This window comes from Phocoena phocoena, chromosome 1 (assembly GCF_963924675.1).
Source record: "Phocoena phocoena chromosome 1, mPhoPho1.1, whole genome shotgun sequence".
In the NCBI taxonomy this organism is placed as follows: domain Eukaryota; kingdom Metazoa; phylum Chordata; class Mammalia; order Artiodactyla; family Phocoenidae; genus Phocoena; species Phocoena phocoena.
The window spans coordinates 96,703,929-96,724,328 of record NC_089219.1 but is presented as its reverse complement, the minus strand read 5'-3'; the positions used below and the strand labels follow the sequence as shown (position 1 = coordinate 96,724,328).

Below are 20,400 nucleotides of genomic sequence, written 5' to 3'. Positions count from 1 at the left end.
AGCAAGGTCATGCACACACACATCTCCCTAAACTGAACTGGTTAGGGAACTTCCCACTATTGCATATTCAAAACCCCATTTATAATAGAAAAGACAAATAAGGAGCAGATAAAATGTAGTCAAAATAATTATCTGTGGTTAAATGTAAAAGAGAACAATATGAGAAAATAAAATTTAGGAACAATTAAAATTCTCATTTTAGATAAACAGTTGAGCCTCTTCACTATCAAAGCTTGTGTCAGATGTGCCAAAAGTCAGCAGAGTAAGCACTGAAATGGATTAAAGGAAGGAGGGAAAAAAGACAGGAAAAATGAAGAGCTGAACAATACAACTTAAGATAGTTAACAATAATAACTAACATTTACCAGACACTAAACATCTTAAAGTACATTAACTAATTTAACCCTCATAACACTCCTGTCAGTACTATTATTATCCCCATTTTACAGATGAAGAAGTTGAGGCACAGATATGTTAAATAATTTGCCCAAGGGAACACTACTAACAAATGGGGACTGGAACTCTAACTCCAGCACCCAACCTGGTACCCACAACACTACTCTACCTCTCAAAAGGGTTTATCTCTCTAGCTAAAAAAACGAACAATAAATCCCCAACTTGCATTCTACTTCCATAACTCTACTGACTCAAAACTTTGTTTTCCTTACTTTTTGTTTGTTTCTTTTTTTTAAATTGAGGTATAATTGAGATACATTTTTCTTTAAGGAAAACATTTTAGAGATTAATTACAGAAAGAAGTAAATTATATTTTATGGTAGGACTCTAAGAATGCAATACCTAAACACAAAATGTAACCAATATTTGCCAACTCCAAGTCTTATTTAACCTAATTAAAAACAACAAAGCCTCAACGATTCACACATTTTATGTTCCACTTAGATCAGTTTTAGACCACTACTCCCTTCTGGGGTGCTTACTTGATATCCTGAGTCAACTGCTGAACTTCTGTCAGCAGTGTCCTCATCTACCACCTATAGTAAAAGGAGGACCTGCACGGCTTTGTTTTTTAACTGGTACTAGGGTCTGAGGAGGTATGCATACAAATGGTTAGCTACTCTTAAGATATATATTTGATGACAATGATAAAATGTTTTACGGTTAAACTCTGCCAAGCTGGTTCAGTGTCAGATCTACAGTGACTAGGGATCTATTTCCAGAGAATTTTCCCCCTAGAGATTGAGAGAGATAAGACACAGTTGAGTAATTTCTCAATGTATGTTTGAAAGAGAACAGTCATCTCATCTCTTCATCACCCAACTTTTTCTTTTGGTCTTTTGATCTTCCCCAGTTCTTTTCAACCTTTAGTCCTGACACCTGGAATGAGGCAATCACAAGTTGGCTCTAATACAAGGTCATATTATAGGTTTTAAGAAAGCTAACATCACATATTTCACCATGGACCTTTCAAGAGCAGAAACACACTGGTATACCATAATTTGAATTTGCTCCACCATTTCTTTCTATAAAGGCCATAAAACTGGCAGAACACTGTGAAGTTCCCAAAGTGGGCTTTTCGCACATATTAACATTTACAGTATCATTCACTAACAGATCAACATTTTATAGACATTACCTCATAACTGAGAGGCAAGTAAGCAATTACACAATGCCTTGCATATAGGAGATGCTCAATAAATGTTTGAATAAATGGATAGTGGTTTTGCCTAGAGAGAAGAGGAAAAGGAAGAAGTGATAGTACTTCATAACAAGATATCTACATGCCAACAATAAAGTGGGTGCAGCACCTTAATTATATCTGGCTATTGATCCTGACATAAAATGACCAATAGGAATCACCTAACTAAAGATCAATCTATGACATCAACAAAAAAGTTTCCCACACTAAATAAATAAAGGTCATGACATATAATTATGAATGGATTACTAATCTTATAGCACACCAAGAGACATCTCACTCCTACGGTTTCATGGGTGATAATCCATGGAGACTCTGCTATTCTTGTTAAATAAATTCATCAGTACTATGATAAGCAGCTCGTCTATTCTAAAAATATTCAGCTGAACTGCTATTTTCCTGCATCAGGTTTCAAATCTGTTTTGGTGTATTAAGATTTCAAGACCTCAACTAGTATGTAGTAATACCTAAACTCTGTGTGGGTTTTGCGAAACCTAAGAAGCAATTTTTTTCAGAGAAAAAAAAATTGAGAGAATCTGAACTAGAAGTTACATTTGCATGCAACAATGCTGAATATCACATTCTACATACAAGCATAATGAAGTAGCTAAAAAGGACATCATATACTGAAGGGGGAAAGTTTACTCCTAATCTCAAAGGTCATAAAAGCAGAAAACAAGAACCAAAAAGACAGTTCTATTATTTACAAAAGACCATTAACACAGAGACAAGCTGAAGCGTATTCTAGAATTACTAGTGCTGATGAGAAAATCCTCTGTATTAGAATACTAGAATCTTCTCTCTCTAAAACAATAATTGTTTATATTATATCATACCTCCACAAAATACCTCTATCCCTAGATCGATATTCCATTCTGTACTGTATTAAGAACTAAGTTGTGCATGATACTGTGCACAAATCGGTCAAAGGCCATGACAGTATTAGCTTCATTCCAGTAAACTGAGAGAGAAGTGCGATCCAGTAAGAAAGGATTGACACTGGTGAGAAAAGCATTTCTATTTTAATATCAAAATGTCAGAACAAAGCCATATAAACTAAACCAAAACACTAGCTTTCTATCCTTTTAGTATTGTTGTTACGCTTCTAAACAACAAACATTCAACACATGTTTTGGCGATTCCAATAAAAAAGCAGCTGAAAATAAAATTAAAAATAAAATAAATTGGTAACCATATGATTACTTTTATTGATAGGTAAGTTACAATTTAATTTTGAATTTAAGTTCCTCCAAATGGAAAATATACTTGATGCTATTTGGAGAAAGAAGAAATGTTTGGGACCCCATTCAGTTTAAACAAATACTGGCTAATGAATATAATTATAAGTTTCTAAATCAAAGAATATTGCCTACAGAAATTTTACCCTGATTAAGAGATACTAACTAAAGGAAAGATATTTGTGTTTGGCATATCTAGAAAAAAGCTAATGACTTACTTGAAGTACAGGTCTTTGAAAGTGAAATGTGTTTCCACAATGCCTGTGGTCTTCACTCTTGTCCGCAAAACATCTTGCTGAGTTGGAATGTAGTTGGTTTGGGATATTCTATCCAAATCATTTAGGTAACTAAGTAAGTAAAATACATATTTATTTTTACTTAATGAAGCCAACCATGTGCACAGCAAGTCAACAGACTAAACTAGTTCCTTGCCAAAAGCAGGTTCTGAACCTGTCACTAAAGTAGCAGAACAAATCAGATCTTCAGTATCACAGAAGATAATGAGAAAAAAATGAACCTAGCATAGGACAATTAAAGTAGGTTTTATATACACTACACAAAAGTGGTTTTGGGCTTCCCTGGTGGCACAGTGGTTGAGAGTCCACCTGCCGATGCAGGGGACACGGGTTCATGCCCTGGTCCGGGAAGATCCCACATGCCGTGGAGCAGCTGGGCCCGTGAGCCATGGCTGCTGAGCCTGCGTGTCCTGAGCCTGTGCTCCGCAACGGGAGAGGCCAAAACAGTGAGAGGCCCGCGTACCGCAAAAAAAAAAAAAAAGGTGGTTTTAATGCTACCAAAATTAAACTGTGAAAGCCAATTAAAAATAAACATAAAAAAAAAACATAGAAATGCTATTCTTAATAAAGATTCCTGAAATTTAATACTAAATCAACTGTGCACTGCACGGTACAAAAACCTAACCAAAACAAAAGCCCTCAGACATTTAATGGGTCATCTGTATGTTTAAACATTTGCTAGGATATTAGAAAATGCTGTTTGAATTACTAAAATTAACAAGAACTACTTAGCTCAATAAGAATGAGTATTTCCTGTTTTCATTCATGAAACAGAAAAGTTTACAGGTTTTTTTTTTAAATCTAAGCCAAAAACTAATACCTACAAAGAAACTTCATCTGTTCAGTGGAATAATTTAAAAACTGCTTCAAAGCTAAATTAAATTCTTCACAATTTCAGGGCTCCCAAAGATTTTTTTTAATAGGTGATACCATAATAAGTGAATTTTCAATGATCTTCTATAAAAATAAGTACCATCATTAATGTTAAGGAATCAGTCAACCTCAGATCAACAATTATGAAAAAAAACTCTATAAATCATGTGTCTTCAGGTGTAGTTAGAGGATTCAGAGCTTACTGAATGTATGTTAAAAGAAATTACAATCTAGCTTGATGACTACTGGGAGAATTATTTAAACTACCAACATCTGCAACTGAAAAATATTATTGAGATGGGCAAGAATCCTGAAATGTTTCTAAAGTCAAGTTTTCATTTAAAAAGTAAGCTAAGTTTTTCAAATATCATTTCATCTTTTTATAATAATTTGAGCTAGAATAACAGGAAAAGCAGGAAAATATAATATTGGAGAAAATACCTTAACGCTTAGAACTGCCTTCATTTAGTATGGAGATGGATACAAGTAAAAAGAACTCACCAAGCCCCCCAAAAGCAGGTTAAGAAAAAAACCCCACACATTCTGAATATAGGTCTTATAAATAAACACACTGTAAAAGAAGCAATATAGGACAACATGTAATAGCTTCACAGAAGTATTAATTATCAATACAAATTCTCTAAAACTATGTAACCCTAGAGAATTTCCTTAACAAATAGGTGCTTCAACTTCGTTCTAAGACTCAACATTCTCTTTCTATACAAAGTCTACTATTGTGATCTGGCAAAAGATTTATAAGTGGTGACTAGTACCAGAGAAATCCATAGTGCAGCCCAGCCACAGAGAGCTGTGCATGAAAGGGATATCACAATTTTAATTTCCCTTGCTAGCTGGCAATCAATGCAAAGCCCTTATGCAGAGGGAACCTACTGAGTTGGAAGAGATCCAGGACTCAGATGCAATAGATTTCTCTCCTCTTTCACTTGTTTACTATAAATGACCACGGAGCTACTTTCATGATGCAAAGTCTCCCATTTACACTCCAAGAGGAAATACTTTTCTCCAAATCATATAAAATGACCAACGGCTCTATAACCCTAAACTGAAACAACCTTTATAAAGGGATCCTACAGAATTCTAAGTGTCTCTTCCTTAAATATTTCCTTAAGAATGGGCACTGAACTTTCACTAGGGTCACCAAATTATTTTCTGTTTTCATTTCACAGAGAAAAATTACTTACTATGAAGCAGAATCATTGAGCTGATATTCCCTGGATCTGCTGAAGCAAGCCTGCACCCCACCGTCTCGCCATAACCGTTTAATCACTCCTGCTAATTCTGGAGTCATGACTCCTTCTTCCGCACTGCCAGCTAAAACAAATAATTGCCGGGCATCATCCTGAAGAAAGCAGTTAAAGGAGAGAGACAGATGATTCTCCATTTCTTAAAGAATTGACAAGAGTCTCTTTAACACACACACAGAGATATACATTATATGTTATATTACTTAAAAGAGGTATGAAAGAGGCCTTTCCTGGCAGTGCAGTCTGAGAGAATTTACAATGAAGTCTGTCCCCCTTCTCTCTCCACTACAGTTAGAAGTGCAGAGCAGAGTTGAAGAATGATTTCACTCCCACTCCCACTTCTTCACATACCACCATCCCCTGAAAAGATCTCTTCTGAATGTCCTACAAATCCCCATCCTGGTTACTCATGATTTTTTTAAAAAATAAATAAATTTATTTATTTATTTTTGGCTGCATTGGGTTTTTATTGCTGCGCACAGGCTTTTCTCTAGTTGTGGCGAGCAGGGGCTACTCTTCGTTGCGATGTGCAGGCTTCTCACTGTGGTGGCTTCTCTTATTGTGGAGCACGGGCTCTAGGCACACGGGCTTCAGTAGTTGTGGCTTGCGGGCTCTAGAGTGTAGGCTCAGTAGCTGTGGCGCACGGGCCCAGCTGCTCCGCGGCATGTGGGATATTCCCAGACCAGGGCTCGAACCCGTGTCCACTGTATTGGCAGGTGGATTCTCAACCACTGCACCACCAGGGAAGCCCATGATTTTTTTTTTTGACAGAAAAAAACTGATCTGTCTGTGAAACAGGCACATGCAACACATCCCCATTCTGTTAAAGGAAACCTACAGGGTTTCCCTGGTGGCGCAGTGGTTGGGAGTCCGCCTACCAATGCAGAAGACGCAGGTTCGTGCCCCGGTCCAGGAAGATCCCACATGCCGTGGAGCAGCTGGGCCCGTGAGCCATGGCCACTGGGCCTGCGCGTCCGGAGCCTGTGCTCCGCTATGGGAGAGGTCACAACAGTGAGAGGCCTACGTACAGCCAAAAAAAAAAAAAAAAAAAAAAAAGGAAGCCTACAATAAAAATAGAAATGAAAAGACTAGCACATAAGAGGTAAAGTCTAAACACGTCAAAGGGAGTAAAACATTAATCAAATTTAAGGAAACTGTTCTCTTTTTCCTTCTTAATCTCAGAGGAACAGGAAGAAGAAGAGACTGAAGCATTTAAGAAGTCTGGAAATCTAGTAGGGGAAACAAACCCCTAAGGGAATAATTCAGTCTCTACGCTCCCCAAAGGTATAATAATCCTCTAAATGAGAGAGAAAGGCAGAAGGAGAAGAAGAAAGTAACACAGAGATCTGATCAAAACTTTGTGAGTCACAGACATAGCTTTATAAGTGGTGACAGTTTTTTTTTTTTTTGCGGTACATGGGCCTCTCACTGCTGTGGCCTCTCACGTTGCGGAGCACAGGCTCCGGACGCGCAGGCTCAGTGGCCATGGCTCACAGGCCCAGTCGCTCCGCGGCATGTGGGATCTTCCCAGACCGGGACACGAACCCGTGTCCCATGCATCGGCAGGTGGACTCTCAACCACTGCGCCACCAGGGAAGCCCTTGTTACGGTTTTTAAAACTAAGTTATGTGAGAGGTAAAGAGGACAGAAAGGGCTGAGAATTGTGATTGCTTTGCTTTATTCTACCCAGCACTACTTGTCAGATAGTTTATAAAAATAAACATAGGTCTCATGGGATGATTTTCCCACCTCAAATCTAATATTTATCTGCCTCAGGAGATTTCCAAATAACCATAAAAATGCAACTACTAAAGAAAAACATATACTGGGTAAAGAAGATTTAAAGGGGGAAGGGGAGCAATCAATTGTATTATAAATAGTCATTAGGACAATAAACTAGCACGCAAAAAGCATTTCAGACCACAGGTGAAATTGCAAACAAAAATTCCTAAGACTTGTGTATTCCCAAAACTCGTGCATCCACCTAAGCAAAAGAAACCAAAACTAACCATAGCGCACTCCAATTAATTTTGCCGAACCCAGGATCTTCAGCCTTAATAGATTTTGCTGAGTAATATTCTTTTCCTTTGAGATTCTTTCCAGTATTCTTCCTAGGAATACTTTAGACCCAATCATCTCTAAGAAACTTCATCTAATATCTATATTCCCCTCGTCTCTTTTTAGAGATAAAAATTTTTGATAAAGGAACAAATGAGAAAAGCTGAAAAGTTACACAAACTGGCAATGTACTCAACAGTGGGCATGTCCTTCTACACATATGGAATAGTACTTTATTTAACATTTAATGACTTTATAGTCCCTTGGTTCTGAAATTTGATCTATACACATGTAGGTATTCAAAACCTCAATAAGTATTGCTTTGTTTTTTTTAATACCATGATTCTAATTTTAGAAATTTTTAAACAGAGAGAGAGCTACTGCTACGTATTTTTGCTGTCCTGACTTTGTAAAGTTTTAGGACAAAACATTTTTCCCTTCCCACTTAACCCCTTCTACAGACCTACTCCTGCTTGCCCATAATAAACCCTCTTTTACAGGTCGATAAAGAGGCCCCTCTTTACAGTGAACTTCATACCTCCACCCTTAAGCAGACATGAAAAAGCAACCTATCCCACACCCAGCTTTATGCTTTTCTATTCACTCTCCAGACAACTGTAAAAAACTAGAGGAGGATAAAAGAGGAGCTATAAATATAAATCCTTACATATGAAAAAGGAAAAGAGAGACTTCAAAAACAGGGTTGTAGATTACGATGAGTGAATGCTGGAGGGCTAGGCTAGGTGATTCAGGAGGCCTGAAAGGAATTAATAATGTCAACTGCATCTGGTGACATGGGAGTGTTAGGACCCAGAGATTAATGATACTGATTTCATAAAAGAGAAATGAAAGGAGGAGGGATACTATGGTGTGAATGTTTGTGTCCGCCCCCAAATTCTTATGTTGAAATCCTAATGTCCAAGTGATGGTTTTAGGAAATAGGGCCTCTGGGAGATAATTAGGTCATTAGGGTGGTGCTCTCATGAGTGGGATTAGTGCCCTTATAAAAGAGACCCCAGAGAGATCCCTTCCCCTCCTGCCAAGTGAGGACACAGCAAGAAGTCTGCAACCTGGAAGAGGGCCCTAACCAAACCATGCTGGCACCCAGACCTCAGCTTCCAGCCTTCAGAAGTGTGAGGAATAGATTTCTGTTGTTTATAAGCTACCAAATCTGTGGTACTTTATTACAGCAGCCTGAACAGACTAAGGCAGAATATGACAACTACATCTGGTGACAAAGGAATGATAGGACCCAATGATTAATAACAACTAATTTGACAGTGGAAAGAAAGGAAAGGAGGAGGGATGGCCAAAAGGCAGAAAGGCGGTCAGACAGAGGGTGAGAACTCAAAAAGGAAGAAACTAAGAAAATAAGTAAATAACTGAGATGGAGAAAAAGCCAACAAAGAGAAGGAAGAGAATAAATACAGTATTACTAACCAATTATTGGATACAGCAAATACAACAGAGAAACAGAGTTGGGTGATAGGAAGGAATGAGAAAAGGGAGGAAAAAAGTAAGAACACAAGAAAGAGCTGGTAGAAAGAGGGAGGAAAAAGGAAGAAGAAAGGCAGCTGTGAGAGGGGATAGAAGGAATAAGACAAAAATAAGAGTTTGTTTATTCTTGCCTTAGCTATCACATTTTTCCTGCTCAGAGGCTTAGAAAAAGTCTCTTGATTTTTTGTGATATGGAACCCTTTTACAAAAACGTAGAAGTCATGCCCCACACATTCCTCTTCATTTCTTCTTTTGCTCCTCTTCTCGCCAATCATTTTACAACCCTCACTCTAGCTGCCCTTCCTTTATTGCACCTCTAGTCTTCCTAATCTAATACTATCCAATTAGAACCATCCTTCTATTATTTTTCCCTCCAAGAATTTCCTCACTTATTTACTGAATATTAATTTACATCTGAGAAATTGAGAGTTGCTTAGAAGAGTTCCTAAGCTACTTCACAGACATATAGGCTTTGCTTTTCCAGGCAGTCTCTCCAAGTCACTTGCCTTTACTGCCCATAGTACCTAAGTATGACACTGAACACAGCTGATGACTCTCTTAGTTCTAGGAAAGCGTTCTATACATTCCCAGCCTTCTCCTGGAATTTAGCTGATGATGATATAAAAAATCATCCACTTTCATTTTGGCTCTCTCCCCACTGCATCAAACATCCTAATTTATAAACTAGACCTTTAGGGCCCACTAAGTATTATAATCAATCAATACAACTTTTGAATATCTGACATGTGCAAGAATTATACTAGGACATGGTATAATCCAATTCTATAGCCTATAGTACAACATAGTATAGGGATATAGTTATTCTTGAATACTGGAAATTTGCCTCTAAAATTGAGACTTAGTGTTCATGTCCTTACCAAGTTTATTCTGCGACACTGATATTTGCCTTTAATCTCTACATCTCAGAAAGCAGAGCTCCATATCATGACAACCTCTCTTAGATTATTTCAATTTACTACTATAAAAGTCAACAGTGCTGTAAAAGAAGCAAGTGAATAAAACAGTTACCACAAAAACCTATAGTATATCCACAGAATCCCATTTCCTAGACTTACCTTTGTGGTAGTAATCTAATATCTCTTTAAGTAGATTGCTAACATGTCTCAAATGAGCAGACAGTACTTTACTACAACTTAGCTTGTTGCCTAAATTTATTTCCCTAACACATGAAGCAAATTGGGTTTAACTGCATCTACTGAAAAAGAGCAAGTAAAGAGGAAATGAGATACACTTACTGCTCTGGCAGCTTCCCCAAAGTCAATCTTTAGCCGTCCCATGGCTCTTATGATTGCAATGATGGACTGTATAGTATTGCTGTAGACAACTACTTTATATTGTTTACATTCTTCCTCTGAATAGCCATCCTCATGAATGATTCTTTAAAAAGAAGAAAACCACAAATCATTAGCATGGACCTAAAATGAAAAGACACTACGGACTTTTATGCATTATGAGTAAATGTAGTTTTACAAAAGACCACGTTCCAACTTACTTCATCTGTTTCACAATGGTGCTTTTACCAGATTCTCCAGCACCTGAAACAGAAGAAAGCCAGACTTTGAATTCATCTGTAATCCAGCTCAAAAGTATGAAATCAACATAAGTGATAATTCCAGATTAACAGAAACCACAGGTCCTAGGGAAAACTTTGGTGAGGTTTTCTATCTATCAGGAAAAACTACAAAGCTTCTCCAGTAGAGATTTTACTTTATATAACACAGCAACCAAATATAATTCACTGAAGGTGTTCCAGGGCCATCTTGATTATCACCTGTGTAACGTAGGCACTCTAAAGGAGATACGGCAACATAAACACCTCTAGGAACTCATCCTCTACATCCAGGGTCCCCAAGCCCTGGGCGGTGGACTGACAGCAGTCCTCAGCCTGTTAGAAACCAGGCCGCACAGAAGGAGGTGAGCGGCGAGCAAGTGAAGCTTCATCTGCCTCTCCCCATTGTTCGCATTACCACCTGAACCATCCCCCTGCCTCCCCTCTGCCTCCCGTGGAAAAACTGTCTTCCATGAAACGGGTCTCTGGTGCCAAAAAGGTTGGGGACCGCTGCTCTACATGAAACATCATGAATGACACAGACACTGAACATAGGCAAAAATGAAATGATTTTTTTGGCTTATTCACTTTTATTAATTCCTCTGTCGACATCCATGGACCTAAGAAGCAGCAATCCTCTCAGCCATGAGACTGAAGAGTTCACAACAGAGGAGGCATTGTCCCTATCACTTTTCCACTGTATACACCCTCAAGACCACATTTCCCTCCTCAGCCAGCTGGAATCACTTTAACAACCACAAATGTCAGATGGGCCCCCTGAACTCCTTGACATTCCACCTGCACTTCCTTAGTCAACTCATTCTCCCACCTTCCAAGATGCCTATCTGACACCACCTCCTCTCTCTCAAACCTTACAAACCCCTACCCACTCTGACTCTCAGCTAATGATCCTGCCACCCTCTTCCTGGAAAAAGTAAAGCACTCTGAAAAAATTATTTCATTTTCCCATAACCAAACCCACCAATCTATCTGCACCTCCATTAATCTCTACCTTTATCAGTGGATGAACTAACTATCTCTGCCACTGTCTAAGACTAACGCTGGAGAGAGTTCACAATTGGAGGCTGTGCACTTACTTATCCACCTCATTTTACCTATTCAAGGTCCTGGCTGCTACAATTGTCCCATGTCACTCCAATATCATCAAGTTTTCTCTACCCACTGGGTCACTCTCTTCGTTATACAAACTTGCTATACTATCCATCTTAAAATCAACACAAACACACCCCATTTCCTACCTTTCCTTGACTCCACAAATCTTCCTCTAGCTACCACTCCATTTTCTCTCTTCCTCTTCATAGCAAAACCCCTATGAGTTGTCTATATACATGTTCTTCAATTCTTTCCCCCAATTCTCTCCTTAACCCACTCCAATCAGGTGTTCATACGCACTACTCTACCCATTTCTCAAAGTCTCCAACAACTTCCATCTTAACAAATCCAATGGTCAATTCTCAGTCCTCATCTTACTCAAACTCTCAAGCAGAACTGGTCCAAGTTGATGATTTCTCTTGAAATATTTCCTTCATTAGGCAAGCTTCTAGATGCAACATCCTACTGGTTTGACTCCTACCCCACTCCTTCTCAGTGCCCTCCCTCCTGTCTCTGAATTCTAAAGGTTGTATTGCTTCAGAGCTCCCTCATCGGACCTTTTCTCTATCTAAATTCATTCTCTAGGTCATCTCATCTAACCTCATGGTTTTAAACACCACTCATAAACTGGTAAGAGTTAACAGCTAGTGAGTACTACATGCCAGACACTATTCTAAACACTTTACTTGTGTTAACTCATTTAATCCTCACAATAACCCAGTGAGGTAGATATTATTACTATCCCCATTTTATAGACAGATGACAAATTCATTTGTCCACCACTACATAGTCAGTAAGTGGCAAAGCTGAAATTTGAATTCACACAGGTTGGCTCCAGAGCTCTTGTACACTGCCTCTGTGCTAATGATTCCCAAATTTAGATCTCTAATCTATACCCTGGCTTCTAACCTTGGCTCCAGACGCATATATCTAAATTACTTACCTGATAAATCTTATATTTCTAGTAGACAACTCAAACTTAAAATGCCCAAACTGAGTTACTGCTTCCCCACCCTTACCCTCAAACAAACCCTGCTCCACCATGTATCTCATCTCAGTAAACGACTTCAACATTCACTCAGTTGCTCAGGCCAAAACTGGTAAGTGACATGTAGCTAACATACAGATGGAATGTGGGTGCCGGGACCAATATGTATACTGAATTAGTAGAGCTTAATTTTTAAAAATAGAAATAAATATAGCTCTAACAGTTTCTTCTTGCACCACAATGATCATGAGCATACTGGAAACCACAGACCTAGATCATTGCAAAAGCTTTCTAAATGGTCCAATGCTTTAGACCTCACCTTTCCTATGGTCAGTTTTCCACTCAGTAGCTGGAATGAATTTTGTAAAATGTAAATCAGATCGTGTCACAACCCTGTCCCAAAACTCTCCTATGGTGTCCAATTACACTCAAAATAAAATTCATGGGCAATAAGGCCCAATATGCTCTGGCCCCTGTCTACCCCTTTACCCTCAACTCCTATTATTCTCCACTTCGTTGTCTTGCACTTGTCAGACCAGCTTTCTTGTTTTTCCTCCAACATACCAAACTGGTTCTCAATGAGCTATATCCTGTCTCATGATCTTCACATTTACCATTCTCTCTGCCTGGAATAAGTTTTTACAAGATCTTCTTCACCCAGGTTTCTGCTTCCCTCAGAACAGTCTTCCCTGACTAATCTATCTAAACAGCCCCCACCCAATCACATTCTCTCCCCTTACTCTGTTATATTTTTAAAAGCACATATCACTTCTTCACATTAAAGATTTCATCTCCTGTCTTCTCCACAAAATATAAGCTCCATGAACATTTATTTAACCTCGTATTCTCAGGGCCTAGAACTGTGCCTGACATAAATTGGTTACGTAAATATTGCTGAACAGATGAATGACTATTGTTCAATAAGAATGATCCTTTATTAATATTTCTCAACTCTATCAACCAAAAACGTTAGTTAAAATAAAGTTTAAATTATTTTATAATTTCAAACATCTACATTTTTAGAGAATCAAAAAGGACATTTATATATGATTTTATCTCTGTTCTTATAAACTTAAGAACAGAGATTCTATCAATTATCACTTAATTGATAATCAGGGTAGCACTAAAATAGTTAATATTCAAGTAGCACACAAAGAACTTCCTAATGACAGTGTGAGAAAGAAGTGATTTCTCCCATGCATATCTAAAAAAAACCCTAATGATTCAATTTTGAGGAAGAGAATACGAAAGCATACCACTTACATTTAAAATAGTCTATAACACACAATTCCCAGATTATCCCATGTTAGCAGCAACTACAAAATTAACTACAAAAAGTAGAGATTAATGAAGTAATGTGCACCTTCTTTAATATATTGAAAACAGCATTTCTACCATTGATGTTGGATTATCTTGAGTGAAATAATAAGTTTATTAATCTCAGAATCAATTTTTACCCATCTCATTAAGTTCTACCCTATGAAGGTGCTGATTTAAAAAAAAAAAAAAATGTTGCTCTCTCTCTCATGTTTTTCCAAGGCTCCCTGATAAAATGTCAGTTTGTCCTTCTCTTTATTATCACACAACATATATTCACCCAAGTTTTTATTAGGCATCCAATTCTATCTCTTAAAAGAAAGCACCTCTTACTGACCACAGAACTAAATACAGGATTTGTTTCAGTGGGTGTACCATAGCATTTCATACAAACAAAGAATGAATTGCTTTATACCAAGCCTTTGACCCATTCAGCTTCTAGATCACCATGAAAAGTGCCACCATCTTACCTTCCTTCCAGGTACGAAATCTAAGAGTCATCTGGAACCCACTCACTCTTCTCTCCTTACATCAAGCTGTAACAAAATCTTCTTCTTATGCATTTCCCAAATTAATCCTTTCTACTACTCACACATCTGAGCCTGACGTATACCCACTGGATGTTACTGCTGCAATTTTCTCAAACTTCTAGCTCAAAGCCCCTCTTCCCTCTCATCATCTCCAAATGGCACTATTAAAAAAAACATCAGGGCTTCCCTGGTTGTGCAGTGGTTGGGAGTCTGCCTGTCAATGCAGGGGACACAGGTTTGAGCCCTGGTCCGGGAAGATCCCACATGCCACGGAGCAACTGCGCCCATGTGCCACAACTACTGAGCTGTGCTCTAGAGCCCGCGAGCCACAACTACTGAGCCCATGTGCCACAACCACTGAAGCCTGCACGCCAAAAGCCTGTGCTCTGCAACAAGAGAAGCCACCGCCATGAGAAGCCCACACATCGCAACAAAGAGTAGCCCCCGCTCGCCACAACTAGAGAAAGCCCCCGCGCAGCAAAGAAGACCCAATGCAGCCAAAAATAAATTTTTTAAAAAAACATCAGTTTACCTAATAATTCTCCAAATTCTTCCAACATTTTCTATAACCCTTTCTTATTAGGTCTGAACTCTTTATTTTTACCTCAGTCCTCTGTGCTCCACTGCTTCAGTAGTATGTTCTCTCTCTAATAACTTCTCACTCTTAGGTTTTCCCCAAACTGCTACCCTTGTCTCACCCTCCTTCCCCAATACACATGTGGTGCTTGAAACTTCCTAATTTTACGTACATCTTTTTATGTAACTTCCTTCAAAATTCATCACAAGTTTAAGGAGAGATTCATTTGCCCATCTTCAATCTTCAATAATAAGGATATAAAGAATGGAATAGACATAAAGGAATTGCAAAGACAGACTCTATGGCTTGAAGAGGAAGGAACTGAAGATGATTTTGTAGGGAGAAGGGGTGGAACTGGGCAGGCGATAGGACATATAGGGAAGAATAGTCTGAAAGGCTCCAGAGACAGGAGGGAATGGGATCAGTTCGACTTAAAAGATTTATCCTTAAAACGATATGTATCTAAAGGATATCCAATATAAATAGGAAAAAAGGATGAGAGCTAAAGCTTCAGAGATTTTTGAGAGAAAAGGAAGACAAGTAGCTAAGTTAGATGGTCTTGTTCTCAACAAAAGAAACAAGGCAATCTGCAGAGAATAAAGCAATGGAATTAATTTAGAAAATCATGTTATAAACAGTCAAACAGAACAAGAAAGAAATGTGTGTACAGGTTAGCACACAGAATCACCAATACTGTTAGACAAAAAACAATTTACCAGTTTATATTCTACTGTAGAATCACTGTATTTACCTAAATATACTCTAAATTTTATTTTTAAGGAGCTCCTTGAGAGCAGGTACCATATCACAGGCCCACCTATTTCTTCCCATAACATATACTACATTATGAATGTGAAAAACAAGAAATGGTGATGATTTCTTTGCAAGATTTTTTTAAGGCCAGTGAATTGCTAGTATAAATTATTATATATGAGTAAACACATTCAGCTCACATACACACTGATTTTAAAAATTTATCCTGAAAATGGCTGATACTCAAAACCACCTTTTTTCTCTCTCATTTTGACTAAAGAAAACTTAAAGCCAGCCCAAAGAAGGTACATGAGTATATTACACTCTTTCATACTTCTGTACCATCAGGCATAATGAATTTCCTCATCTGTAAAACAGGGGTCAATAGAAGATTCTTATAACAGTGCCTAGCACATACTAGGTATTCAGTAAATGTTAACCAGCCATTATTTGTGAATGCTGTTTTCTCTGTTCCAAGTACCACCAAGTAATGTTAAGGCCCAAAGTGTTTAATTTAATAAAAACTGCTTGGATACTGATGTTGGTTCAAAACCTGAGTAGAAATGGTATAACTACTTAGCTGCTGTCTCACAATAACAATACCGTGGATAGAACCTGGATTCACACACTTAGTCAGCAACTCATAACCTAAAAGCTACAGCAAACTACATCAAAGCATTAGTCATTTTCTCTGCCCCACCCTGAAGAACAAAAACACTTTCTTCCTTAAATCTATTTTCAGCCCCTAGATACTCCTGTCTGCTACCTCTTCTCCCATACTTCTCACCCATCTGCACCTCTGCAGCTTTCCCTTTAAGTTTGCCTACAGGTCTCTGCACCACACTACCTGTCTCTGCACCACTACCTCATGTACTAGTAGTTATTCCAGTGGCACCTGAAACACCTCCTTTTCCTTTTAAATACTTGTTTCTGTAGAGAAGTCATGAAACTTCTAAAAGACCAGGATTATAACTACAGCACACCCCTTTTTCTAGAAGTCTTACAGCCCCAATATGCCACTATTTTTGGATAACCCTCTAGCCAGTGCTAGACAAACACATGCTCATGGTCTCTCTACAGGTCTGCAAAATCAGATATATGGGAACATATGACTGCAATAGGCACAGATCAGCCTCTCTCCCACAGCAGATTGAAAGCTTAGTCAGTAACTTTGATTTTTCTTTCTAACTTATTTTCACCTTTCATTTACAACTCAGGCACTTAAAAAGATTTTTTAGTTAGGGATACCATGTAGGAACAAACTCTATGGAAGAGGAAACTTTGGTCCTAGCTCTGCCATGACTAGCTTGTGACCCTGGGCAAGTCACCTAATTTAATACCAGTCTCCTTACACATAAAATGTGAAGGAGTTTGGCTTAGATGTGCTTTATGGCTGCATTCTAATATTCGATGATTATAATTATTATAATGCTAAAGGCAGACTAAATCTCTAATTCTGACACACAGAGGCTTCAAATCAAATCAGGGATCCACATCTTCCTATTAACCCAACAATCCACAATACTACCATAGTACAGTGATCAGCATGTTCTTCAATTATGCACTACTGATCAAGAAGGGACAAAGAGCAGAAAGAATTAGAGTGTAGCAACAGTAAGGAAGTAAGAGTTGTCTGGCAGCCAAGCTCCTATATTCATGCTCAAGGATATTCTATATACAGTCTTAAACTAGCAGAACATTCAAGTTAGACTGCTATTCTTAAAAAAAATATGTGAATATCTATAACTAAAGATCACAGGAGCACAGTTCCTGCTATTTCCAAAAATAAGATTATCTATTGTTCCCACTGATTCCTTTCTATTGAGGTATAAGTAGCTAAGATAATAAAAACTCAGATTAAGGTAAAAAATGACATTTCATCCAAAATGCTTTTCAAGGTACCACACTTAACACAAAAACCAGTTTCCAGCTTCCTAATTCAGTAAAAGAAATGGTTAGCAAAATTACAGATGGGAAAAATGTCACAGAGCAAACAAAAATTGTTATTCAGCCTTTAAAACACACACACACACACACACACACACACACACACACACATTCTGCATTGCCTGGCATTGCTAGACAATGAGACTTCAAATACAAATAAGTTTAGGAATTTATGGTCTCATGGGAGAAGTTAGATATATTTTTCTTGTGAAATTAGCAAGTTTCCTTAACCTAAAATAACAGAATAATTTTTTCACCCAGCCCACTGTCCCTCTAAGCATGCCAAGCCTCTGCATTTAAACATTTTTGAAAACGCTATTCAACTCAAACTTCAATCTTTGCTGAAGCCTCCCCATTCCCTCTGAACACAATTAATACTCCCGCTCTGTTGGGTGGCACAGATTATTCCCTTTCAGCATCAGTCCCAGAGGTTAATTTCCAAAATCAAGTCCCAAACTGTCCTTCCCAGTCACCTTACCTCATTTTATCTCTAGCCAGCTCTGACTACTCAAAAATAAATTTTTCTTTTGTCTCTCTTTCCAGCTCCTAATCTCATAAACTGCTAATGGGTTTTCTTGATTTTGATTAAAATGGTAACGAAACTCTTTTTGGTACAACCTGAAAACCCTTCCACATCTATGTAATTCTCCCTCAAGGTGACTCTGACCAGATTCAACCTGATCCTACAGGTTAATGTCAAACACCACAACACTAATACTTGGTCAAATTATTTTAATTATTTGGGTTGGTGCCTGTTTAGTATTCCACTAGTCCTAAACTCAAAAGCACACTCCTCGAAAGCACAAAATAGTGCCTTCTTTTTGTGCCTCTACCCCCAATCTAGAGCACAGTCTAGGACAGAGTAGACACATTAATAACTGTGGGATGAATGGCTTGAGTTTCTAAGAGATCCAGTGGTTGCCTAATTACATTTCGCAAATGCCAGTTGCAATAGATGGAATTTTCAATACAGGCAGTTAACAGAAACAGAAGATTTCCATTACTCTGCTATCTTTAGTCAGCCCCACACCCATTCCTGGTTATGCCTTCAACTCTCATCTCACAACTATACTTGACAATAAATTTGGACTCATTCACAAGCCTCCTGTTCTCCCTATTCCCCTCTAAACCCTACTCTCAAAACCCAGTCCCAGCTCCCTTGTGCCCACCATCCGTTTCAGTGAAATTAACTGCTATGAATCTGTCCTACCCACTCTGTATCCTAATACCTGAAGGAGTGCAAGAAACATTGTGAGTGCTCATTAAATATTTGTTCAGTGAATGAATGAACATCTTAATAAAAGATAGCAATGAGTTGTGACTGGGACAAAGATAATGGGTCTCTTCTCTGAAAAAGATTTTTCTAGGAAGCAATCACATACCAATCACCAAAGAGGCTTAAAATGCATTAAGAAATTTTTGATAAAACTTAATTGATATATTAGAGTATCTGCCTGCCCATAACCCCTTCTGGAGAAATCCCTATTTCATTTGCAGGGCGGGTGGCCTACAGGATCTGGGCCATGCCCCTCTCTGTGGCTGGATAATGAGTAAATACCTGACACAGGAGTCACCCAGTACAGGTGGACAGAGGGCCTACACGCTGTGTGATCTAGCTCCGAAAGATGAGTAAGACCAGCCAGATTTTCTGAGGAATCTGTACTGGAAGATACAGAAAAAGTCATCCTAAACTACCAAGTCACAATGTGTGAAAACCTAGGTTACCATTATAGGGCTTCATGCACATCAATACCATAAAGGAAAGAATTCAGAGGAAGTTGATCTGGAGAGAAAACAGAATAGACAAAGGCACAGAAAGACTTAGAGATGTCATGAGAGAAGAGAGTCCATACAAAAGAAGAGATAGAAAATGAGTGAGGAAAGAGACCAAGGAGACAAAAAAGAGAGGAAGAGACCAAGGAGAACAAGTAAAGACAAGAAAGTAAAAAGAGGCAGAAATAGTGAATAATGAAGACAATGAGAAAGAAACAGAAGAAAGGCAGAGAAAATAGCCTGGCCAACGCCAGAGCTGCCTCAGTTTCTGCGGCCTGATTCTTCAGGTCTTCCTTCATTCTCATAAAACCTATCTCTATTCTAACAATAATTCCCCTCTCCAAGTCTTTGAGCTAGTTTGAGTGAGTTTTCTATTCCTTGTAACCAAACAAAACAAAAACGAAAACCACCTTCAATGGAACTGGCTTTAAGTTAATTAGAATCAATTACCCCTTTTTCAGCCTTTAAAACTTTTTAAGTTGTTTCAATTAAATACTGAATACAAAAAGGGATATTTATGACATGTGTGTGACAAAACAAACATCTGTGTACCTATCACCCAATATAAAAAATTAAACATTACCAGTTATCTCTGAAGTCACCTATGTGTTCCTCCCCAATATCAATTACTTTTTCATTAAGTATTTCCAGAGGGTGAATATGCAATAAGGGAGGGGGAGAAATTTTTTTAACTCCCTAACAACCAAAATATGTCCGGCTTACACAGTAGTGCGTCATTTATTCAGTTTCACATCTTTCATGGACATGATCCTATCATTTTACAAGCCTTATAAACCATAAAGTAGAAAGCTAATAGCCATTTTAACTTTCACAAATCACCTAAGGAAAATGTTGGTTTGATTAAACAGGAAAAAAAAAAGAGGCAGCTCACTCAGCCAAGTAGCTCTCCTCAAAATCTTTTCACTTGAGAATATGAACAAAGTAACT

At 38.2% G+C, this 20,400-nt stretch overlaps 1 protein-coding gene across 1 annotated transcript in view; it reads right to left on the bottom strand.

Annotated features, from left to right (window-relative positions):
* The window catches only part of GNAI3 (G protein subunit alpha i3), a 38,941-nt gene that overhangs the window by 7,333 nt on the left and 11,208 nt on the right, over positions 1-20,400 (bottom strand). The window contains exons 2-5 of the mRNA XM_065877376.1: positions 10,398-10,440; positions 10,141-10,282; positions 5,267-5,424; positions 3,114-3,242 (exon numbers count right to left, since the gene is read on the bottom strand). Coding sequence (XP_065733448.1) covers positions 3,114-3,242; positions 5,267-5,424; positions 10,141-10,282; positions 10,398-10,440 — 472 coding nt within the window. The remainder of the gene's footprint in view (positions 1-3,113; positions 3,243-5,266; positions 5,425-10,140; positions 10,283-10,397; positions 10,441-20,400) is intronic.